At 40.6% G+C, this 26,274-nt stretch overlaps 1 protein-coding gene across 1 annotated transcript in view; it reads right to left on the minus strand.

The window, feature by feature from the left end:
* The window catches only part of RBFOX1 (RNA binding fox-1 homolog 1), a 1,162,992-nt gene that overhangs the window by 1,028,599 nt on the left and 108,119 nt on the right, over positions 1–26,274 (minus strand). Inside the window, exon 2 of the mRNA XM_059484829.1 lies at positions 3,643–3,702. Within this exon, the coding sequence (XP_059340812.1) occupies positions 3,643–3,702 (60 nt within the window). The remainder of the gene's footprint in view (positions 1–3,642; positions 3,703–26,274) is intronic.

Below are 26,274 nucleotides of genomic sequence, written 5' to 3' on the forward strand. Positions count from 1 at the left end.
GTATTTTCTAGGAGACATTTCCAGAAAATGTGGAAATATTCTTCATAATATATAGAATAATAACACACAGCCATGGGAGCAAAACCCTGTGAGCAGATGGAGGTGGAAGGAGCAGAACTCAGCATTCTGTACCTGCTTCTGACTTCTCCCATCTGCTGTGCATTAACACAGCAACATTTCATCTGCCTGCATTCCCAAATCAGTAATGAGATGGAAAACTTCACAAAATCTTCCCACAATAATCACCTCAAGTAAAATTTTCCCCTCATACTCATTATAAACCACTCTCTGATCCTCATGACAGAGCTGTAAAGAATTTTCTCTATTTTTCAGTAGATGAGATAGTTTCCTCTATTTTCAGTATAAATGAGTTTGAGAAATAAAACCAAATTTAGCCAGATATTCCCCTGATTTGTTGGTTTTATCGGCACGAGTTAGATCAGCTCTGTTACTGTTTGAGATGCCTGCACAATGCACTTTCCCTTCTCCCCTCCCACCCAAGCCATTATCCAAATGCTCTCTGATGATGCTCAGGGAAGACTTATTTTTGCTTTCAGTTCTATTGTTCTCTCCCTGCTAGTGACAGATTCATTTAATATGTTTTTAAAGGATGCTAACACACATTCTATTCAATAGGAATCTGAAATTTAAAGAAATCCACCATTCTTTCTTTTTTTTTGCAAGTCATTATCCCCAGCTAATAGATATCCCTCCTGAAGCAGCAGTAGAGATGAAGTAATTTCAGGTACTATCACATTTCTATTCAGATCACAGACAGCAATTCTTGCAGCGATTTTATTTCTCAGCAAAAGTCATTATTGTCCCTCCTGAATTACCCTGAAGAGTTCTATTTTACTCCCACTACCTCTTCTCAACATTTCTTGATTAAAAAAACAGTACATGATATTTGTTATCAAATATCAATACATAGACAAGAGTGGGAGAAATGGGGACTGGGGGAAAAGCAAAGGCACTTTAGAAAACATAAACCTTTAATAAGCAGGAAGGAGAATTTAAAGCAGCCTAAGAAAGACTGTGAACTGCAGATAGAAGAGTGTAGCACTTCGAGGAAACCAGAAGAAAAAGGGACAGAAATCCAGGGATCCAGCCCAAATCCATCCCTCCATGGTCTGTCAGACTCTTTAATTTTACAACTTCCTAAAGCTTCCAGTAATAATTCCTCCAGTTAGATTTTCTTAGCTCTGCAGGTACAACCAACTGCCTGATGAGATTTAAGAACAAAAGAAAGGCTTTAAAAGACTCAATCACTCAGCTTAATGAAAACATCTTGAATTATTTAACAAACAATCTATTAGGCAGCTCCAGCTATCAGGAAACATGAAGTTTGATAGATCTGACTCCCTGCTGGAGTTTTAGATCACAGTGACTCCAGCCCCTTCCATGCAGTCTCAGTGATGTAACACAGGAGTGAATTCAGCCTGAGATTGAGCTGCATTAGACTTTGATACAGGATCTGTCACTAAGAGCAGGAAAAGCAGCCAACAATTATTTAAAAAAAGAAAAAAAAAACTGGAAATAAGCTTTTCAGGCCCTGGAACTAGGGTATTATTCAATAATTCGTTCTCAGGTCCATTTGAATTCTCATCTGTCAACTCTCCTTTTATTACCAGACTGTTCTATAAGCAATGATCTGGCAACACACTTGAAAAATCTACGTATTCCTCCTCATCCATCACAACAAACAATTTTCCAAGCAACAACAGAGACAGTGTAATTTCAAGAGCAATAAGCTCAACTCCTAACTCATTATTTTTATGCCATTGTGGTGTGGCATAAGAAATATCATGGAAAACAGGAAACCTTTTCCTCTTCTCATCACAACCCTCTTCAATACATTAAAATGCATTCCTAAAAGTGTCTCTAGAACACTTTCCATCACTCAAAAATGAGCAAAAAATAATTAAAGTCCAAGTTACTGAGGCTCAAGGAAGACAATTGAAATCTTGTTTGTTAAGTCACTACTTCAATGTCTGAGGACACTTTGTTACAGACAACAAAAGGATTCAATCACAGGAAAAATAAGAAAAATAAAAATAGAACTCTCTGAGACAGTTTGACCAAGCAATTCAGTAAAGCCCCATCTCAGTACAAAATGACAGGTGTTCATCAAATCTTGTTCTGCACTTGTAAAAACATTTTTTAGTTCAGAGAACACATTCAGCCAGAGAAACACTACATCATTCTTCAAAACATTCCTTTTTAACTGACACAAACCTAATTTCCATGCAAATATATGAAGCACAAAAAACCCAAGTTCCTAAAAATAAACCTCCACCTCTCAGAACATCATTCTCAAAGTTAACTTTTGACAAACCAACAGAAAGGCTGCGACTTTGTGTAGCAAAATGTTCCAGCAAAAAGCATCAGTGCAGGAAGAATTATTGAAAGATATTCTTCCAAAACCTACTATACAGGGTAAAAAAAAAAAAAAGGATCCTGTCAAATCATCAGAGAAACTAAAAACCTCTTGTATACATTTCCACTTTTCAAGATATTTTTTTATTTCTGTTGGTGTGACTAAGCACTTTCCAAGCCAGAGATTTCCAACTGAAAGACAGTGTTCATTTGGAGAGGGTCCAACCACCTCCTCCTTTCAGGGAGCTGTTAATGGTTGATGTTCATGTTTAAAACAGCATTAATCCTGCCTGCAAACAGGGAGAAGGGGGTTGCCAAACATTCAAAATACTGAGTATTTCCTTATTCTGGCATAAATCCACACTCCTACAGCCTCGAGTCTGAGGGGATACAGATGAGATAATCAGAAAAAGAGGGGGGAGAAATACCCAAACTAAGTGTTCACAGTGACATCATTTCAATTCCTGGCACTATCCAAGGAGAGGCACTTGGAAAGGCCCTGTAGCACAATATTACTGCTTTAGAGAGACCCAAAAACATATTAAAGGACCTTTACTGCAGTGAATGATTAACTCTGAGTGACATCAGCCTGTGCTGACTATCACCAGCCCCTCTGTAAATCAGACAGGGCTGTAAATCCATAGACCTCAGCATAACCTTGGTTTGTGGCACACATTTCCTGCCAAAATGGGATATTATACAGAAAATGGAGCATGCAGCACAGACACAGGGTAGGTTATAGCCAACCTTTAGGCCAGGATAAGGCAGACCCCTTTTGGTCCAGCCCTGCTCAGTTTCCATCCAGCAGGGGCCTTGCCCTTGTGCATGCTTTGCTCTGATCTCACCCAAATTTCTACTTTCTCTCTTTGCACCTGCCCTCCTCACTATAACATGGAATTTCAGAGGTGTTTCCAGTCATACCCCGCCCTCCCATTCCTCTGATTTTGCAGAGGGGTGACACAGCTTGGAGCCCCTCTGAGTGTGCAGGTGACACAATTCATAGCACAAAGAGAGAGCCACGGAGCTATTAATGAACCCAACTGCAGCAATTCTAATCACTTTGCCTCTCTTTGCTAAGACAGATATTCCCTGTACTATATATTCACATATTAAAGAGCATTTAAGCCAATTCAAGTGCAGTCACTTCAAAAGCAGCAAGGTGTCACAGGTAAGAGTTAGTGCCAGTGATTGATGACTGAAGCAATTTAAAAGAAGATCTAAACTCAGTTACAAAATCTAATCTCTTCAGCAAAATGCTTTACTTACTGGACCTTGAGGACTGTTCTTGGCACTGGAAACCAGAGTCATAACATCAGATTTATAGTCCTGAAAAGAGAAAAGGGGGAAAAAATAGTCAGATTAAAGATAATAGATGGCACTTTACATGTCAGGAATAAAGACCAACATTGAGCACCACTGTGATTAGACTCAGAGGTGCCATTAGTGAAACATTTGATTATGGAGATTTTCATTGCTGTTCAGCTTGTGCCTTAGACCCTTCTGACTGAATTACACACTTTTTTGGTTTTACCATAATGATCCCCAAGGAAGGCAGCAGCCGGATGTCTCTTTTGGAAGGCAGTGGGGTGGAAGGACAGGATTTCTGCCTTTCAGAAACTTGGGAGAGAGCTCCATTGCACTTCCTGAACCAGCCCTGCACATGAAATTTGGGTGACAGTTTCCCAGCCACTCAAAATTCTCTCAGCACCTGATGACAAATGACTCTCCATTCCATCAGAGGGACCATGGTTTATGTCCTGTAAATGCTTATGTCCTGTAAATGCCAAAGCCCTGCAGCACAGGCTGGGCAGCCCATGGCTATGCTGCCTCACCATTCTTGTGTCACATCTCCATTTAGGTGCACCCTAAAGCAACGTAAAATCCTTAATTTTTTACCCCTCAGGAAGCTTCTCCTACAGCCCAGCTGGCATTCCACAAGTCACAAATCAGTTTGGGGCTTGGGCATGAGAAGAAGCTGAGTACTCTGCTGTGACTGCAGATAATACAGAAACAGAGGCTTGGAGGGGCTTTTAACAGGTGATAGAAAGGAAATGCCAGCGTCTAAACACAGGTGCAATAAATTCAAGTGCAAGTCTGCAGTAATTAAAACAGTTCTGATTTTAAAAGGCTATGTTAGAAAGAGTTAGCAAACCAAATTCTTGCCTCTCTCCTAATGAATACAGCCATTACACTCTTATTTGTATTTTGAAAAGGCCTCCCAGGGCTGGCCTCCTCTTCTCATGCTATCCCTGTCAATAAAGATCAGATTTACAGGGCAAGCCAAGCAACACAGTTCCCCCTATTGTTTGGGAATTAAAGTCTGATAAGCTGAAATTGAGGCCTATCTATCCAAGACAGCAAAGAGTAACTGCTATAAACTTCTAATTATCATCATCAAGCATGCCTCCATTTATAAAGCTTCTAGAGCCTTTATTTATAGGAGATGTGCTATGACCCAGGAGACAGATCATATTTCAGGGAGCTGGTAGTAATTCTCCATCCTTCACCCTGAGTATCTCCAAGTCTCTGAACTGCACAAATTAGAGTATCCCTCACTGTCCATTCCATTTAGCCATTGCAAACACCATCTCCTCCACAGCAAGTGCCAACAAACAAACTTCACAAGGTGTCAATAGATAAACTACCACCAAAATCACCTCCCAAACCCCTGCAGCCCAGTTCCATTTTTCCATAGAGGACAGCAGTCACTGTTATCCACTAAGAAGCTGCAAACTGAGACCAACATTGAAGAAAACCACCAAACAAATCTCTGTTCCAGCCCTGGGTGGTGTCACAGTGCCTTCCTACCCCTACCCACTGCTGTGCCTTTGCTGCCTTTTCAGGTTTTCGCTCCTGTCACTCTCCTCCCTTGTGTCCCTGCTGCCCCAGAGCCCTTTCCCTGCTCCTGCTTTGTGCTGCAGGATGGATGTGCAGCTCTTGGTATTCCCTGCCCATTTCCTTCCCCCCTGGCTCCAGAGCTCCTCAGGCTGCACCATTTCCCTGGGATCACAGCTTCACAGTGCTCAGGAAGGACTGGGGCAATCCAAACTAACCTTTTTGTAGGGCTGTTCCTCCTGGGAAACTCCCTAGGAGAGGCAGAGAGACAGCACATTTTTGTTTCACACCACTCTTCCAGAAGGCAATGCCCCGAGTTCCAAATAAATATGACATTTTAAGCAGCTATTTTGCAAATATACTTCTGTTTCCTCCCCAACCCAGCTAATCTCTAAGCATTGCACAGCTCTGTGTAGCAGTAATAACAAATTAATAAACAGCTTTAGGCCAGTGCTGCATGTGGGACAGCTCCTTGGGAAGCTCGTGCTATGCTCTCTGTTAATAACTCCCTTACCACCTGTGAAAATCAAGGCACACTGAAGCAGAAAATAAAAGCAAAAATAGCAAAACTCCTCAGGTTTAGGTTGTGTTTTTAGGGGGGCAGAGAATTCCAACAACAATCCAGATTAATCTAAACCTGTTAGCAAGAGCCCAAATCCTTTCTCCAGTAATTCCAGGTGCTTGGACTGGGATGCACCAAACCCCCTTCTCCTGAAATCACCATTCCCTCACTCCAGCAGCAACAGCAGCATTCAGCTCTGATAGACAAAGGAGATTAATTCCCATCATAACGATTTTCACATCTAAGACACTTTCCTCTACACCATTTCTGTATTTACAGCAAACAAAAAATTGGTTTGTGGAGTTGCTTTCACACTCATTTTCAGGTAATGTGTCACAATGATATCTGGTACATGTTCAGGTTATGCAGAGTATTGTGCCACTGACAAATCATTTAACTATGCACTTGTCTTGGAGGCTGCAGGAAAATGGAAATTACACAGTTTCAACGCTGCAGCAGCACAATAAACAAAAACTTTCTCCCTCCTGTAGAGCTACACTTCATGTTCCTATCAGTGCCTCCTCCAGGTAATTTCTTTTGAGTCTCTTGTTTCCATTAACATTTGTATTTTGAGGTGATTTCTACTTGGAACTCGAAGATGGAATTGCAACAACCATTTACAAGCTATTTTATTTTCAGGGTCTGTTCTGTTACCAAGGGCAGCTCTGCTGTGTCCATGCCAGCCTTTCCAGAAGTTTCTTATGATTCCCATTACTGCCCATCTGCCCTTAGAGAAATCAAGAAATAGCAATAAAACACTCCCTAAATTTTATGTGGGGCACAGCCTCCTCCCCACCCCTCAAACTGAAAGTTTGGACTAAATGTCAGCTAACAGACATTACTTTCCATTCTTCTGACTTTAATGGGAAAAATAAATTTTGGCAGTCTTTCCCCAGTGTTAAAAGTCTTAGCTACTCCCTGGGGATAGAGAGAATCAATGCAAGTAAGATCCATATTTTCTTTCTTGGAACACCACTACTTCCAGCAATTTATTTGACTGACTATGCCTTCTATTACCATGTAAATTGTTTCAGGCTGCAGGAAAAAAAAAAAGTATTAATCTCCCCTCAGTAAGTCATAAAATAAAGAAATCAATTTCAAGGTCAATTTAGTCTAAATAACACCTGCTGCCCTTTTTGTAACATGCAGACTCCTCTGAAACACTAAGTTGCTGTCTATAAAGGCATCAGTACGTGATGTCTCACATAAATCAGGGTGCTGGATGGTACAGGGCAGCTGATTTGCAGGGTACCAAGTGGGGCTGGCAAACAAGCCCAGAGCAGAGCCCTCCTCATCACTCCTCTTCATCATCAGCACAAGGCTTTGAACAGAAAATAAAGCCAGGGGAGCCTGGGCTGTGCAGGTTCTGCAAGGAGTTTGTGCCTTGTCAGGTTCTGGGGACACCCAGGGAGCCCCAGCTCCCTGCTGGGAGCATTCACATCCATCAAGGGTCAGCAGCCTCAAGCAGAGCTTCAGAGAAGGGAAAAAGGACAAAAAAAAAAAGTAGTAGGAACAAGAGGAAAACTTTCCTTCTGTTGGAAAGCAGAGTGGAATGGCAGACTGGAAATAGGAAATAAGAAAATGGGGTTTTTTTCCCCATCCTAGAATTCAGAAAAGGGAAACTACTTGAAATATTCTCTTTTGTTCTACTTTTAAGCTGTTCCACAAAAACTGTCCAATCTTTCTTTTAAATATACTTAATGTGCTCACCTTGTGGCCCAAGACTGCATTTGGTGGCTCTGAAGGGGCTGGACATCCATGCCCTTCTCCTGAAAACTTTGCCTTGAACTCTGTAACCTTGCTGGGCTGGAACAGAACAGCTCCAAAGCCCCAGGACTGGGTGGCCTGGTCTCTGTGTTCCTCCCCTCTGTGGTACTTCTTTCCCATCAGATGAATACAACTATTTTCCCTTTGCCATGTCCAGTTCACAGCAGTGCTGGTGCTTTGTTAAATCCAAAGTTCCTGACAGGTTTTTATTTGTTCCTCTGGGTCCCCAGTAGAAGATAAGATTTTGAACAATCAATATCCAAGCAACAGAAGTTCCTGAATGAAGCAAATATTCAGATATTCTGGAAATGGGGACTTCACATTCCTGTAAGACTTCTCTAATGAAAACAAAATGTCCTGAAGGCTTCCGAAAAGGGCTGAGAACATGAGGATGCACAAGGCTGAGCAGACAGCAAATTGAAATCAATTTACAGGAAATGGTCTGACACAGGAACCCTTTAAAGCAGGAACAGATTGTGGCTTCCCTAACAGAGAATAGGATACCCAGGATATCCAGGAGAGGGAACAGCTCCAGGTATCCTCAGGCACACAAAGAACAATGCTCCATGCAGAAATGTCACAGCAGCAGAGCTCTCTCTCAATTGTGGGCAACAGCAGGTGGTGTCCAAGGCCTTCCCAGCATTTATTGCATGAATCTGGAATTATTGAGGAGTTTGTTCTACACAGCAGAAATTCCTTCCTACTGTGCCCAAAGAGAAAACAAATCCCAGTTCTATCATTTAGAGCAGGGAATACACACCATCCCTGTTCCACAATTCATAGTTAGCACTGGAATGTGGAGCCATTTTCATACTTATATAGACTTTTCATGTATTCAGCTTTATCTGGAAGACAACATTTCACCAAATAATCAAAATATAATTTAATCAACTCAGATATATTCATATATTTATAGAGTATAATGATTCCCCTATGATGATGCACTAGCAAAAAGGAATGCAGACCTTTTCCTTCAGATAACACTCAGTGAGTCAAAGGTTACATAGAAATAAATTGGAAAATATAAAATCACAGCAAAAAATCATTTATTTATTGGGTAGAAGAAAATATTTCATTTTTTAAATCCATGGTCCTGAATCCTATTTAATGCAAACTTCTCTGTGAAATCCCACTATCACAAGCCAAGGATAATGGCTGTGAGTCAGGAGCTGCCAATATACTGATTCAGTGAGTCAAGAAACAAGGATGAGATTTACTAGGAGTGATAAGCATATTAATGTTATATCATCTAAAATCATACAAATACTCATTTTGCAGTTCAATGTGTCTAATAGCATGAGATTCCACAGTAGAAAAACAAACAGAAGCCTGGCATGGCTGTCCAAAGGCTCAAAAGATTAGAAACACAAGAAAATAGCAACTTTTTTAAGAAGGGTTTAATTGTTTGAGTTGAAGGAACAAAAACAACCACTAACTTCAGATGCACAGCAGAAAGAGCAGTTTAAGACACACGAGTTTTTTTTTAATGGGAAATTATCTTTTCCACATGCCAAGATGCAGCTTCAGAATCCTGAACAATGAAGCCTTGTAAAGAACAGGAAGAGATGCCTCCCAAAAATGAAGAATATGAGCAGTGCAAGAAGAAAGCCAGAATATTCCTAATTACTCCTGCTCAGCTGAATGATTCTGTATTTCCTAATCCTCCAGCAGTCCTTGAAGTGGGTAAATTATTGCAGGATCTGCTGTGAAATCAAGGTGAAGAAAAAGACAAAACAAGTGGAGAGTTAAATAAATACTTTCAAAATGTAATCACAAAGGGCACAGATGAGCATGTCTGACATTGCCCATTATCTCCTGAGCAGAATTACTTTAGGTTTACTGAGGCAGGAGATTTCAGTCACCTACAAGTCACTCAGGAACACTTATCTGGGAGCATTAGGAGACAATCAGGAGCAGAATCTGCAGAGCAGTGATAACCATCACCAGGGTTTGCCCTTGCGCTGGAACAGAGCAGAGGAACAGCAGCAGAGGTCCCCAGGGATCTCAGCAAACCAGCCCTTGGTACAGCCTCAGTGACACTGCAGCTGAGTTCAGATAAGAAATCAAAAGTGTGTCTTTGCTAGAAGCTCAGATTAACCCAGCTGGGTTTATCTCTACTCCAAACAGCCTGGGAAAATGTTTCCAATGATTCCTGATTTCACCGACCAAAGCTGAAAGAAACAACCACTACCTGCAGGTGCACAGCAGAAAGAGCAGTGCAAGAAACACAAGGAGCTTTTTAATGGAAAATTATCAAATTATCTTTTCCATGTGCCAAGAAGAAGCTTCAGAATCCTGAACAATGATGGAAATCTCACAGGAATATTCTCCCATTGCATTCCATCAGGAAATGGTTAATTTACCAACTAGCCAACGTTTTCATTAAGTGGATTTAAAGGCAAAAGATCAGCTGCAGGATATATCCACATTATTTGTTCCCCCAGGCATGGAAATATTTCTTATGCTACAGAATTTTCAGTCAATGATTATATTTTAAATGTATTACCTGCCGGATCGCTGTTGCAGGATGCTCCTCACAAAATATACTTTTCATGTCATTCTCTGGCATATATAATATTTATATATATATATATATATGTATACATGTATATATTATATACTATATATAATATTTATATATATTAATTATATTCTATATTTATGTATTTTTATAAATAATATCTATTTATCTTGAAAATATATAATATATATTTATGTATAAGATATTATCTATAATATTATTATATTATTATGTATTATAACTTATTATATAACATAATAATATTATATATATATATATATATATATATATATATATATATGTATCATATTTGTGCAGGGCTGTTCAAATCTAAGCACTAATATTCTGCTATAGCAATCCACCACTCACTTTGCATTTTTCTGCCTCACAATGCTTAGACAAGTTATGATGAAGTTTCTAGAGCTGACACTTCAGAAAATAATCAATATAAGGCTATTGTTACATTACTGGGACCAATTCCAGGACTGTGAAGTTCTCTTATTTAGAACTGGTATCTGTTTTATCACTGTAAAATTAACAAGCATTACATGGAGTCTTTCAGGAAAAAAAAAAGACCAGAATATTCCTGTCCAGTCTTTGCTGTATTACCTGCATATAAATCTGCTCTGTAGGGACTGCTGCCAGTCTGACATGACAGAGTCATGGCTCAAAATATAAATATTTCACTGCTGTGGAGAATTAGCAGTTGTTACAGGCTAAACAGTGGCTCTGCTTTCAGTGTCCTGAGCAAACAGCTGAGTGCTCCTGAGCTCCCTGGTGATACCACAGAGCACCACCTCCCTGTCCAGAGCATTCTCACCTTCCCTTCCTGCTACCAGAGACCATGGACTCTGCTTCCATCACTGTGAAATAAGAACTGATGAAGATATAGATGTGAAATATTACTGCATTACAGCCTGTGTTGTGGTTTTTGATAAGTGCCTTCCCTCAGCTCTATCAGGGCAGCATTCTGTGCATTCTGGGGAGCTCCCCCAGAGTATTGTAATCCCAGGTTTGCTTCATTCACAGCACAATTAAACATATGCACCACCTGTTCTTTGTTAAAACATTACAATTCCTGTTCTCTGAATGCCATTTCAACCCCCTCCTGCAATTCCAAGCCACCTTCTGCCCTGAACACTTGCTGCCTTAGCAGATTTCTTTTGGCATGGATAGCAAAACTACAGTTAAGTATTTCAATTTTCCTTATATACTAGCAGTCATGTTATTTTTCAGGAAGGTTGATGAGGCCTGAAATAACAGGAAATTTCTTCCTTTTATTGAAGAAATACATATAAATGCAAACAAAAGTGAGGAATCAATTCAAAATCCTAGGATAGCTTTCCAATAAATAAAAGTGAAATGAAAATTCAGTTGCATGCAGCTATTACAAGCTCATATAACTCTGCCAAGATAGCACTTCAGCTCTGTGTTTATTTCTGTCAGAATAATATGAGGAATGCTCTATCAGTTGGAACTGGATTACAATAAATAAGATTCAATTTAAGAATAAATGGCTCGAGTCCTGAGGGCAATTTAAAATTTGTATATTTAAGAAAAATAAATCTATATCTCTTGCAAGGAAATAATACTTTGGACAGTGAGTTTATGAAGGGATACAAGCTATGAAATTATGTAGCTGCTGTTAATGTACCACAGAACCTGTCAGCTAAAGAAAAACAGCAGTAAAACATAGCAACCAGAGAGAAGGAAGGGAAATGCTCTGAGAAGATGCTGAAACATGCAGAGAATGGATGCACCAAGAATAGAAATTAAGGCAAAATCCTTGTATCACTTCCCAATGAGCACCTCCCTGCTCTCTGCCATCAGGGTAAGCCTGTTTCCATGGCATGTTGTGCAGTCTGGAATAACAGCAGCCAAATGAGTTCTGCCAGAATTTTCAGTGTCTCTGTAGTGCTCTAAGATGTTGGAATGTGGAGCAAAAAGTTGTAACTGCACTCAAAATGAAGGAGGACATCCCACCCTGAGCTCATGCACAGCTTCTGACAGCCACAATGCAGCTGCAGGTCTGCTCTGACAGCAGCAGGAGAAAAGGCTGAATATTTGTTTCAAATAAATATTTGTTCCAAATATATGTGGGCTATGCTCTGTGGGCCCTGTCTGCCTAGGGTAGAAATTCAGCATTGTCAGGACAGCACCACAACTTCAGCACTGAAAATTCAGCATTGGGCAAAACAACATCACAATTTCAGCATTGAAAATTCAGCAGTGGGCAGAACAACACTACAACTACAGCATTCAAAATTCAGCATGGGGAAGGACAATACCACAATTTCAGCATTGGGCAGGACAACACCATAACTTCAGCATTGAAAATTCAGCATTGTCAGAACAACACCACAACTCCAGCATAGAAAATTCAGCCGTGGGCAGAACTTCAGCACTGAAAATTCAGCATTGTCAGGACAGCACCACAACTTCCAGTCACTGCAAACCTCTCTGCCTCTGCATGCTCACAAGAAATAGCTGAAATTCAACCAGTTGCAAATCTAGATGAACTATCTATGTTTTATATCTCCCGTTGCTTGTCCAAATGTCCCCCCACCCACAGCAGGTACATTCCAGCAGCCTGGCTCCTGGTGTTTTAATCTGTTTCAAACATACAACCAGCCCTCTGGTTATTTACCAAAGCTGAATTTACATGGGAAGTTGCTCTACCTGGGACCTACTCTGTTATCTGGTTCTTACTGATTCTTAAATTAGAGTTATTGGATTATAAATCAAATGGCATCTAGTTGAAAAAAATAACCACAGCAGTATTAGAGCTCACTGTTTGGCAGGAGTACTGTCGGAAAAGTATACTCAGGAAAATGAACACAGAGCCAAAAATTAATGTCCCAAAGAAAACTGTTTTCTTTACATGTGATGAAGCATCCATTAACATCAGTCAGCTTGTAAATAATATTTCTGTAATAAAGGGTGAGGATTTCTTGCTGCGTGTCCAGAGGAACAGTGGATTTTGGCACATTTCATATTTTGGCCTTCACTCTTTCACTCCTCAGGCACTGAGGAAGCAATGGAAAAGAGATTATGGTCTTAAAGGAAAAGAATGTTGCATGCAGATTGTGGGGCTTGATACCAGGAGCCATAATACCCCTTTATATCAGAAAAGTACTGATAAGCACTGCAGCTCCACTGTTCACAGTGCAGCTGCCTGAAGGTGGAAACATGAATTTAATGCTAAGCCTGTGTTACATTTTTAGTCTTTCAACACCTAGGGCAGTGCAGAGAGCAGCTCCATCTTCCCAGCTCTGCTCTTACTAAAGGGAAGGCTGAGAACAGAATCCTCCCCACTGTGCCTGCATGGCTGGAGAGGAGAGGGAATGAGGGACAGGTAAAACCTGCAGAACTTGGACCCCAGCAGGACAGGACTAACCCCAAAATACTGAGCAGAGCAGGGATGGCAGCTCCCCCTTCCCCCAGGTTCATACAACAGGGAATACTGAGAGCCAAATGTTGATCAGAGCTGTTCTATCCTTATTTTTAAGTCCCTAAAGCCCTAGAACAAGAACCCATCACCTGCAAACGAATCTTTGCCACAACAGTAATCCTAGTTCAACTCTTCATCCTTCTAGCCTTCTCGGCCTCAGAATTCCCCTAGTCATGGAATTGAAAATCACTATGAAAACTGAGAAGCCTTTTGGGGTTTTTCTGATTCACAACTAATACTTTCAGAGTGAAAGCTTGTTGTGTTTTAAACAGCCCACATTTATATCGCTGAAATTGTTTGGCAATACAATATACACATTTTACAAAAACTCACTAGAACAGCAATCCAAAGATAGTGTAAAGAAGACTTCTAAAAACACTGAGGTTTTCTTCCTTGCAAACTAGATTGACAAAATCTCAGGCAAGGCCCAGCCTAAGTTTTTAAGAGTCAAGCCTTGGCTTCACTGTCATTCCATCGCTCCCCTGAATCTCTCTGGTTTTTAAACAGCAGCTGTAAATGGTGAGAAGTGAATCTTGCTCCCAGAATATTTTGTGCTTTCTTGCCAAGTCATCCTGTGAATGTGCTTAACTACAGCTCACAAGTCAATTGGAGCAGTGGTTCCATCTGACACCCATCACTCATGCTGTCCTGCCCACAGCCCAGGCAAGCTGCCTGCAAAATGCCTTGTCAGTCCTTCAGGCATTGCCTTAACCAAACAGAAATGGACTGAGAGCAAAGCCAAGTTGTCACTCTGCATTTATCAACAAAAGGAAATAATTTTTAGGAAAATAATAATAAGCTCTCCTCACAGCACTAACACTAAATGACCTGAAAAACTTTCCTAAGGGATTGAAGGCACAGAACAAAGTTTCATTTCATCTTCGTAGATCTGACAGCTCAATTTCCCAAGTTCCCAGGGACCTTCAGCGGTGCTAAACAGAGGCAGTAACAAATGTCAGTGTTTACTCTGAGATCTCTTTGTTAAAGCTCTCTGTACTCAGCAGTCTTTAATAACCCTCTTTAGGCACAGGCAGAGCAGGTTCTGCATAAAGCAATCAGGAGTGACTCAGCACAGTGAGTCTGCTGGAGCTAAACAGGATGGAATTGCACTGTTTAACTACCACAAACAATCACATTCCCTACCAAGCCCCTTCCCCTACCCCAGTAAGGAAATCAGCTTTGTTTTCAAGCACCTCAAGCCCACAGCTTTGCTTTTGCTTTGCCAGCTGCAGTCCCAGGCACAGCCTGGTGTTCTCCTCCCTCACCTGGGGCTGAGCTGCTGCTGGCAGGGCAGGGGGTGCAGAAACCACCCAGAGCAAAGACTGGCGGCTCTGAGAGCAGGAGAGAGCCGGGAGCTTTGTGACAGCAGCGTGCTCTCTGTAAGGACACAGCAGCTGCACTGCCGGCCCAGGGCAGGCTCCGACCCCACAGGAGCTCCAGGATAATCACAGAGGTGTCCTGCTGATCTCTGCCAGCTCCAACAAAAGCCACCGCTGTGGGGCAAAGATCACAATAACATTTTCTTCATAATTAACTGATTGTCCAGGGTTTCAAAAGCTGGCTCTACATTGCAGATGCTGAGGAAGTTAAAGAGCGGCGCAATGGGCAACAGGAGCTTCCTGCTCCTAGTTTACAATTAGAGCTTTTTTCTAATTAAAAAGCAAACAAACCTTGAATTTCCAGAGCAAGACTTAAGTGAGCTGACTTGACTTTCATTATTTAATGAAAATAAGTAACCAGGAAAATATCTGGGGGCTTTACTGCCATTGAAAACAATGTTTTTTGATGAACTGTTTTCCTTTGATAGTACATTTGACCAAGAACTTTTTCTGAACACTACAACATTCACAAAGAGAAAGAAACAGGATCAAAGAAAATAAAATAGGAGCCAGAAGAATAAGACAGTTAATTAACTTCAAAAAGCAGGATATACAACTCAAGTCATTCCTTATGGCCATCCATCTAACCTGGTTTTAAAAGCCTTCAGTTATGAAAACTCCACTTTCCCCAATTCATTTATTCCATTTCTTTTAGAAAGCTTTTCCTAATGCCAAATCTCGATCTCTTTTGCTACAATTTAAGCCCATTACCATTTGCTCTTTTCCCCGTGGATCTGCATTATCATCATTACCTGAGTCTCTGCAGCAACTTTTCCCTGCATCTAAAGACTGCCAGTACAGCTTCAGAGCTTTTCCACTTCCTTAATCTCAGCAACCCCTTCTTTTTCACTCCTAACTCACACACAGAAATGCAATGAATAAAAGTTGCTGTTTTACATAATTTTGGGTAGATAATGCATGACAAGAGTTGAAGGTGAGGCTGAATGTGAAAGATCTTGAATTTTTCAACAATTTTGGAAAGAGGTGCAGCACCTGAATCATTAATATTCATAGACAGATATGCACATGCATTTACAGACCTCTTTGCTTTGGGAATATTTAGAATTGGTGGATAAAACCTTAAAGGATTTCTATACCTAATTATTTCTAACCATGTGCACACCTAGGCAAGGCAGCCCTCAGGACTAGAGAATTGTTTTGAATTGGTCATTTCAAAACTCCCAAAGATGAGCTTTATTCAGCTTTCAGGAGCTGGTTATTTAATCCAAGCCTGGAAAGCACAACCACAGATGGAGCTTCTGGCTCCAGCACCAAATCCCAGTAGCAGCTCCCTTCAGATGCAGAGCTCTCAGCTGGCCCATAAACCAGAGACAGCTGTGAAATTTAGAATCTGCTCAGTCTTTCAGATTATCAACTCCCAATGTAGTTTGTACTCCCAGCCCTGTGTGTGGAGATCCTGGATGTGTTCTGTGTCCAGGATCTCTGAGCCGCAGGGATTCTCCGAGTGAAGGACACAGGAAAACCCTTCTTGCATGTTCCAATGTCAAGTTCCTCATTGCCACTCCACTCTAGGACCTCTGTTCCACTCTTAGCAAAGAGGCACTGCTGCCGATACAGATGGAAATACGCTCACACCACTGCAGACAGCGTTTATTTGTAGAAATATCTCTCTAAACATAATTAACAACTAATGGCAGCAAAGAGCAAACACATTATTTGTCCCTTTTTTTTTCACTTTGAACCCAGGAATAGCAACCCAGCAGGAGAAATGCTTGAGTCAAATGAGCTAATGAGGAGACTATTCCTGTATAATGAGATCCAGAGAAGTCTGTACTTGCCTTCTTCTATTCATAGTATCTGCAGCTTTCACTCTGCTATTTGGACTCCACACACACCCAATCTGTACCTACCAACACCATATTCCTAAAATTTTATTCCTAAAGTGTTAAACACTGGGCTGGCAACTACAGAGTTCTTCAGCTACTCCTTCTAAAGCCTGATAACCAAAGTCACTGGAGATTTAGAACATGGAAAACAAATCACAGGACTAAAATGAAATCTATTTCAAATTATGGATTGGTTTCCTAAAGAACTGGCTTTTCCAGCCCAACAGAATTAGATGTGCCCTGTAGTAGAATCAGCACCTTCTTACAGGTGTTCTTGCCAAATATGTTTTAATTTATGTTCATTAGTAGAAATGTTTGAGAAAAACAAAATATCCTTGAAGTTATCCACGCCACAACAAAAAAAAAATATTTTGTTGCACTACGAATACTTTTGCCTATTTAATCATCATCTTTATAAATGATGATTTATGAATGAAGGAAAAGATTTCTTTGGTTGGAAGTGAACACCAGCCATTTCTCCTACTCAGGTGCTGCAGTGGAGCTGTGCCAGCAGCCTGGGCAGCAGCAAAGTCACCTGAAGGCTGGCTGAGCTGCCCTGGTCCAGCAGAGATGCCCAGGAGCCTGGGACACAGAAACCTGAGCTCCTCTGTGCTTGGCACAGCTCCTTGCCTTGGATCTTGTCAGCACAAAGGGAAACAGACAGCAGGCAGAATAATGAGCTTGGGGAAACAATAGAGAGCCTAAATCTGGTAAAAGAAGCATCTGCTAGAGCACAGCAGCTGCCCAGCCAGGCCATGAGTGCTGCCAGTGTCACAGCAGAGTTCAGCTCTCACGTGGCACTCATTGATCATTTCTTTAAAAATAAAATAAAATCCTCCTGTCTTACAAAAGGAAAAAAAAAAAAAAGTAAATTAATGCACAGTTTCAAGCAATACAGACATGAGATTTGAGATCCATTTAATGATTTATGTGGTAAGAGATAAAGATCTGTAGCTGAAGTAAAGAGGAATAACTCCTAAGCACAGGAAAATGTTCTTAAAAGGCAGCATTCACATTCCTAGGCACTGCCTGGATGGACCTGCCTTTATTAAATGGATCAGGGCCCTCAGGTCAAAGTGATTCTTATATATTTAACATGGATTATTATTATTATCTCACAGAAGTTCAGGCTGTGTGGTGGAAGAGAAGCCAAACTCCTGAAAATGCCATTGCAGATGAGCTGCAAAGGGGTACTGGGGACAGATGCCTCTCTTCAGCCCCAGCTGGGCAGGATGGGGCACTGGCAGCTGGGACAGTCATTAAATTGGTTTGGAAGGCACCCAAGTGACAGCTGTACATCTGCTGTGGAACATGGGACAGGCTGGAGCCCTGCAGGGCCACCTGCACTGCACCCAGGCTGTGTCTGCCCATGGCCCTGGGGACAGTGACCAACAGGACGCACACAGGACCTGAGGGCCAGTGGCCACAGCCCAAAAAACAGCACTGCTAACAGCTAAACTCCTCTGCTAGTAGCCTAAACTAACAAAAAAATGAGAAATTATTAGACATTTTTTAGATATTTTGACCTCACTACCTTCCTGGATGAAGAATCTCAGGATATTTCACTCCTAGTTATTCAACAGGAGCTGTCAGAACCCAGCACATCCCTCTGGGTGCTCTGGATGGCTCCAGACCCTGCCAGGGGGCTCAGAGACCTTGGCACAAAACCCAAGACCCCTGTGCCTTTGATTTTAACCCATGGAAACAATTACCAACCTTATGTGAGGATTTGGAAGCCACAAAATTTTAAGTAGAATGATAGTTGGTTTGTTACAAGATAGAAAAGTAGAATTTTAAGATTTTTAGAATTGGGGGTTCAGAAGCCAAGATGGAGGGATTTGGGTGTGCCTTGTCCTTCTTTCTTCTTCTTAGCCTCCATCTTCTGGGTGATGGTGGCACTTTTGGATTGGTTTAGAGTAGGAACACACTGTCCAACATAGGTGATAGGTATTGGAAAATGATTTAAAATAATGTACAGGTAGTTTTTAGTATAAAAAGATAACACTACCCTGAGGGCGGGCAGTGTGCCTCTGACTGACCTGCTAGGCAGAGCTCAGCAGGTCAGAAAAAGAATGTTACAGATAACAAAGAATAAGCAACCTTGAAAACCACGGCCAAAAACTCCTCACTCCTTCTTCAATCTTGGGGCTGGGAAAAAGAGACTTTCTAACACCTCAGGGTCACCTCAGCCACAGAGATCCCAAGGCAGAGCTGCATCAGCTGAACATGGGCACCTTCCTCCAGCCTGGGCAGGGCTTTAGAGATCCTTAACTGGGACACACAGCACGCGTGCCAAGAGAATGTAAAGAAACCAACACCTTAATCATGTTCTTACAGAGCCATACCTGCCTTTTCCCCCTTTTTATTAAAGAAATCTGCATTTTCCCCTGACTTTTACTGCCCCACAACTGCAGCGCCATGCTGCTGCATGCCATGCATCATAAATACATTATTCATCCCTTCACATACTCAGCTTCTTAAATGGCATCTGCAGCCTGCCAGGCTGACTGTAAATGCAGCTCCTTAGGAACAATTAGGTCTTCTAGAAATATTTAGGACATTTGAAAATCTTTGTTATTTAGCTTCTGATAGTTCCATCAGGGCCATAAAATCTATCAGGTAAATAGGTCTTTAAAATTAGCATTATTCAACCACACATTAGTGGTTCCTAATGACTCCAAAGATGCTGTTCCACTCCACTGAGTAGGCTCTTGTGGCACATTGATATGCACAGGAAAATGCATGCAAATATCTGGGTATTCACCTACTTTGATTGTTGATTGCTTGCAGAGTTAAAAGACCATTTAATATGTTTCCTAAAATAATTAAAAATGCATAATTAGGGCAAGTTTAAGAATAACCATTTTTAAATGGGCACATTAAGGAAATTTGTTTCCACTGTCCCAAAATCCTTTGCTAAATGTGAGCAGTACTTTTATGAATAGGCACAAGCTATAATTCCTTTTTCTTTGTCACAGCCTAGCAACAGGACACAAAATTTCTTCTGAACTACAACTAATTAGAACATTAATTCTATTTTTACAGGGATTTGGGCAGTCTGGATTAGCTGACCAGTGAGAGCACATGGACAACCCAAACAGAAGCAATTGCTGCCTGTCCTCAGCACAAATAAATGAAGTCAAAAGAAATTACAAGCTCCTTGGATTAAAAGCAAACTACAGCTTTGCCTTGTTCCCAGAGGGATGGAATAAAACATAGCCTAAAGAAAAGAGAGAGAAATTTAATTTTTCCATAGCGGTAATGTATTTTTTGCTGGCATGTGATCCATGTCAACCACACTCACAGGGAGCCACTGAAGACCCCTCAGGAAGACAAACACTGAGAGCTGATGAGGAATTTCACAGCCTGCCATCAAATGGTTGTTTAAATTCCAGTGTAATGTGCCTTCAAGCATAGGGAGAGGTGCAGGAAAAGATTGATAACACCAAAAAATAATCTTCTAATGGACAGTGATTAGTGTATTGGGCAAATCCTGTTTTCAATCATTTTCCCAAGTCAATAACTGTCTAACTCTGCCCAAATTCACAATGCAGAGGTTCAGCCTGCCTTTGGAACAGATGTCATTGCCAATTATTTGCCTGCAATGACAATGGCTGCACAGACATGCCACAAAGCCAAAGCAATGCACACTTCTAGTTCTGCCTTTAACCATAAATCACACTGCAGTCTGACCTGTTGAAATACCACCAGTCTATTTTATAAGGTGCTTAATAGCCAAAAAAATTACTATAAATATATATATATGTGGAGGATATTTCATATGTACATTTAAAGTTGTAATTATTATATTATAGATTATATTTACATGAATAATTTTTTCTATAATTGTATATTCTTTATATAGTAATAGAGACTATAATTATATAAATGCAGAATATAATGTTGTACATTAGAGACCAAGACTCAAGATTCAGGGTTTCTTCAAATGGGACATTGAAACACCTTTAGGAAGCTTCCCTGCCCTTTTTGCCCAGAATGAACTCTCAATCCAAGTGTCCTTTCCAACCAGACCTAATGATAACTCACTATTCTGCTTCTGTACTGAAAACATCTTGAAATCTCTGAAAGATCCTGAAGGCAAAATTGTATGGCCCAATCATCACAAAACCCCCACCCTGTGAGTGAAAAAGATATCCATGAAGTTTGGTAAATGGGAGGATTTGGCACTCAGGTGATTGATAAAGACATCAGGAGAACACATGAAACTTTTAGCACTCAGCCTCCTGCTTATTGATGGGTGAAGCTAGAGAGGCCCTGCAGCAGAATTATCCTTATGTGATCTCAATCTGTTCTCCATTGATTTTTCTTACACAGCAGTAAGTTTTGATTAACTTTAGAAGCAGCAATGACTACTTCAAAATGCCTGGAATTGATCAGACATAAGGATTTCCTGTTAGGTAGAAATTAAAAAAAAAATATTTCTTCCAATCTCACTATTAAGAAATGCCTTTCTCTTTGCAAAAATATAAATGAAAAGGCTGCCACGTTCCTATGGCCATTTTGTTGACTCAGAAGGTCATTAGGACATTTCCCAAAAAGGTGAATTAATCACAGGGAGAAGTTTTTCCAGGTTAACAGAGCACTAGGAATCCTTTGGTCACTGCTCAGCTCAGCTTGTCACAGGTACCAGCAGATACCACACTCACAGGAACTGAAAATATAAAATACTTGCCATAACCCAAAACACCAAAACAATCAAAGCCACACTTTTAAGTAGAGCTTTTGAAATAAAAGCTGCCAGAGTAGCAGTTGAACATTCGGTGCTGTGTTACTGCTATTGACAAATTGAAGAAAAAAAATTTAAAAATCTGCAAAAAGCTCTTTTATCAGATCTGATAGGTAGCTGGGTTTGGCTTCCAGAATGGTCTTCTGCTTTAACTCACCTTCTTCTTCATGAATTTCCACAACTGGAAGCACAGTGGACTCTCTCCTAAAGCTTCCCACCTTGTGAACAGAGCAAGAGCAGATTTGTTTTCCTCAAGGTTTTGCTGACACCCTCTGAAATCTGCAGTTCTGTGATAACAGTTCTCTTCTACTTTTCAGATATAGATCTAAACTGACAGTGCAACATCCCAAGATCAGCAGATCAGTGTGGCTGCTCCAGTCATTAACTGTTCCTAAGCTTTGTACAGCTGAGTTCATCACACAAACTCTTCCAAAGGCAAATTTCACATTCCTGTACTCTGGTAGGAAAGTAATAAATAGTCTGGATGTCACCTCCATGCAGTTCAACTTCCAGAACACTTCACTTTCCACAGTGGCTCTCTAAAATGACCTTTTCCTCCTCCAGCTTGATGGGAAGCACGAGTTTGGGATTTTTTTTCCCAGACATACTTGTTCAATACTCTGCTGCTCCATTCCCGATCACTGTAATTCACAATTTCCTCTATCTCCTCAGGATTTCATATTTTAAAGCATTACAATCTCTCTTCCATAATGTTATCTAAAAATAACAACATCAGGCTGGCAGAAAAATCCACTGCAGAAATTTCACACCATTTCAAAGCAGTCAACAGGGATTCTCCCACGGGGATGCACTCTGGGTAGTGAATGATGTGTATCTGGAGAGAAATATTGTGCAATCAATGCTAGAGATCAATCACTTTAAAGAAATACAGTCATTTGGGACAGTCTCTTTTCCAGGGCAGAAAGCAACTCTGCTGGAAAACCACTTTGTGCACAATGTGCATTCGTATGCAGAAGTTCATTTACAATATATCTCAGGAGATACTGCAGCTTGCATGCAGTTATTTAAATAGTTTGGGGACTTTGCAAGAGAGATTTACTCTCACACTCCACACATTTTATTATGGAAGGTTTATCATCAATATTAAAGTTTAATTCCCCCAAAGCAGTGCATTAATACATTCATAAGCTGTAATACCTGGAGCTTTGTGCCCACCTTCATCATATATTGAACACAATTGTCAAGCAGCAGTTCCATACTTTGCCATCCTTCTTTTTCATTTTAAAGGGATTTCAGAAATATTTCAAAAGCACAGGGTCATTTTGATGCACTACATTTTGCTTAATTTTAAATGTCTGCCATGCAGAAAATTGAGTTTTATGGTTTTCAGAGTAAAAACAAAGACTGCAGACCCCCAGCTCTCACAGCTCATTCTTTTCAAGCAATTTTACTAATCACATATGGACCTTTTGCTACATTTATTATTTATTGCTGCCCCTAAATCCTGCTCTCAAGTTCACCCATAATCATTTGGAGTTTTCTGCCCTTTCAATATTTAAAAGTCAGTTTTTGCTGTGTAATAAACTTAACATTGGGCATCATTTCCCAGTAAAGATCCATCCACTATTCCAAATCCTGCCACTACTTCCAACAGGGCCTGTCCTGAGGCTGTCCTGTGCTTTTCCTGCATTCTGAGGGATTGCCAGAGAAAATCCTGCATCCTATTAAACAGCTCATCAGCATGATGGCACAATAAACCATTTTTCCTGATGTGCTCTGAGAGAGGAAGTGGCAACCAAAAACAGCCAACACATGAAAAGAGCAAGGAAGGACATTAAAAATAAAAGAGGAAACTAATTTAATTGCAATGAAAGAAAGCAAAAAGCACACTTATTACAGGAGGAAAAATAAAAGTGCCCCCAGAGGTATTATCATTTGTCAGAATTGCTGCTGCTCCTTTCTGACACCATGGCACACACAGGGAAAAAAGGGGAATCCAGAGATCATCAGGAGAGCTTTAAAATTGGCTTTTGGTACCTGAGACAGCACACACAGAGAACCAGCACAGCCACAAACCCCAACTGCCTGTGAGTGAAGCCTTAATTCAATATGTAATTTAATTTGGCTTCTGCTGCCTATAATTGCTTCCATCCTGAAGAACAGCTGGCAGGCACCAAGACAAAATGCACACTCAGGACAGCAGCAGGGAGGGGTTTAATTAATTTTTTAAATCGTTGTATTTTATTTAGCTTTTGCTGCCATCTACAGTAATCATCACAAATCTGCACAAGGACCAGGTACAGCACCAAAGCAACAAAATAAACCTTCAGCACAGTAACGAGCTGGGCTAGACACACACCATGGGACTTCCACTGTCACTGCAAGATCTAATAAACCTCCTTTGCAGATAAACTTTCCACCTCAGCTGGGGCCCAAAAATTCATTTACAGCTATTTGTCAGCTCTGTAAATGAATTAACTCATCCACAGAGCTCCCAGACACAAGCACAGGCTGCCTGGGTCTGTGTGCATCCAGGAGGCAGCAGTGCTGGCTACAAACTGATCAAAGTTTGAATTCCTCTCTATGAGATTGGAACACTGACTGGCTCCATCCAGTGTCTCATTTTTCCATATGGCCACACCACCAAAATGTGGACACCATAAGGCACCAGTTTGCTAATTTGCTCCCAAAGATCTTTGTGTAATCAAAATATTTTTCACTTGTTATCTTAATTAATGGAAATTTTTCACATTCCAGAGTAATGCTGCACTTCTTCAGAAACCCATCCATCTAATAAAGGCTGGCTGTGGCACAGAGCAAGATGTACAGGGGGCACTGGAAATGTTAGCAGGATGAGACAAAACACTCCAAAGAATGCAGCATCTGCTTTGATGCTAGTTTTAATTTACAATTAAATCATTTGAAGGCATTACACCTCAGACCCTAGGTTACCTTTTCAGTAACTAATGTTTGATTTCCAGTTCCAGGGTCTTATCAGGGTCCCACTGTGATTTTCATCTCAGCTTTGTCAGTGCTGTGTAGCAGCCTCTGAACCAGCATGAGCACTAAAATCCAGATTCTAAATAGATTGATTCTAATCCTTCTTTTTTCATTATTTTTTCCCCTCCTGTGATTTTTAATTTTTCTTTTGAGGAATTTCTGCTCCTCCAACTGCCTCCTGCACGGCAGCACTTGGTGTAATTGTGACCAGCAGCCTGTCCTGGCTCTCTGAGCAGTAACACACACACAGCTGCATTCTCAGCTCTACAGTTCATTCAGAGATGGGCTCTAATTCCACTTTACACCATTCTTACTCCACTGAGTAAAAACAGGCTTAAACTCAGAGTTATCACAGCAGTGGAGAGCACGATTATCACCTTGTCAGAGTTGTCTGCTGAATATCTTTGACATCCAGTGTTCTCAGGTGAACCTTAAAAAGAGTTACCCAAGGCAAGACACTACTGGGAAACCAATTTTCTCCACTTTTTCAACTCTTTGGCAAAGATTCAATCTTATCTATTATGAGCACAGAAAATATTTCTGAGGATTCAACACAGCCAGCTAAACCTTTTTTTATTCATTACTTTCATAACTCTGTATTAGGTAGTTAATTATTGGGGGGTTTTAGAAGCATAAAGCATCAACATATTTGTTGATTTAACTTTCTGCCATAACACAATTCATTGAAAGACATGCACTTGTCAGCTGCTGGATCGTGAAACCAAATTTAAGCCATAACAAAATCTTCTGAGGATGAGCGAAAACTGGTGTCAAACCAAGCATCTCTTTCTTAGCTACATTTTACTAAAAATGGGGACCATGAACTACATGAGATTTTGAGCAAAAGTGGAACTTAGACTGTTATTGTGGTATTTTTTCTCTATTGCTGATTGCAAGAAACCATGGTAACACCAGGTATGGTTTCTCCTACTTCCTAATTCATGGAAAGAGAGGTATTCAGAGCAGTGATAAAACCCAGACCAGTTTCAGAGCTTCATTTTTACCTTTCCTTCTTCCAGCATCACTCAATTGCCTTCAACAACCTGTTGACAAAGCTCCTTGCATGCCAGCAATCAGATATTACAAATATTAAAAATATCCATGCTATATTTTCCCTTCTTCCTATATAAGGCAACATATAAAGCCAATAAAGAGAAAATAAACCTAAAAAGAGAGTCTCAGCAAGCACATGTTCTGGAGATCAAAGAGTGAATTCTTGACCACACAAAATGCCATAAAATTAATTCCTTCAGGATTAGGATTATGCCCAACACTTCTCCTTTGCATAAAACATGCACTCTGAATTTTTTGCACAACTGCTGGAAGTCAAACAACCTCAGAGCTGATCCTAAACTGCTTTTCCCTGCTTGTTATGCACATGGCATCCACGAGGGCACGGGCTGCCCTCAAGCCAAGGAACTGTGCTGCCAACAGCTTGCTACAGCTCAGACATGAAACCTTCTAACCCAGCAGACAAGCTTGCCTCAAATAAGCTTCTTATAGACAAGTCATGAGGGGGTTTTTTTTTGGTTTTTTTAATTAATTGAAGTTTTATTAATAGAGCTGATATCTGTAGGCTAAATACCCATGCAATAAATATACCAAAACTGTTTAGGGTCTGATCTGTTTGCACAGTTTTGCCAGTGCATATTTGAGGGTCATTTTATCTTTTTATTTAAGAGTCCCATCATTAAAACATAACATGAGCTAGAGAAAAAAATTTTCAAATCTAGAAAAATCAAGTTTACATTTTACAACACTTATTCTATGTCAGTCTGTGAGCACAGTGGGAAACAAGGTTTACCAGATTAGATTTGAAAAGCAACAT

Source organism: Ammospiza nelsoni, chromosome 17 (assembly GCF_027579445.1).
Source record: "Ammospiza nelsoni isolate bAmmNel1 chromosome 17, bAmmNel1.pri, whole genome shotgun sequence".
Taxonomy (NCBI): domain Eukaryota; kingdom Metazoa; phylum Chordata; class Aves; order Passeriformes; family Passerellidae; genus Ammospiza; species Ammospiza nelsoni.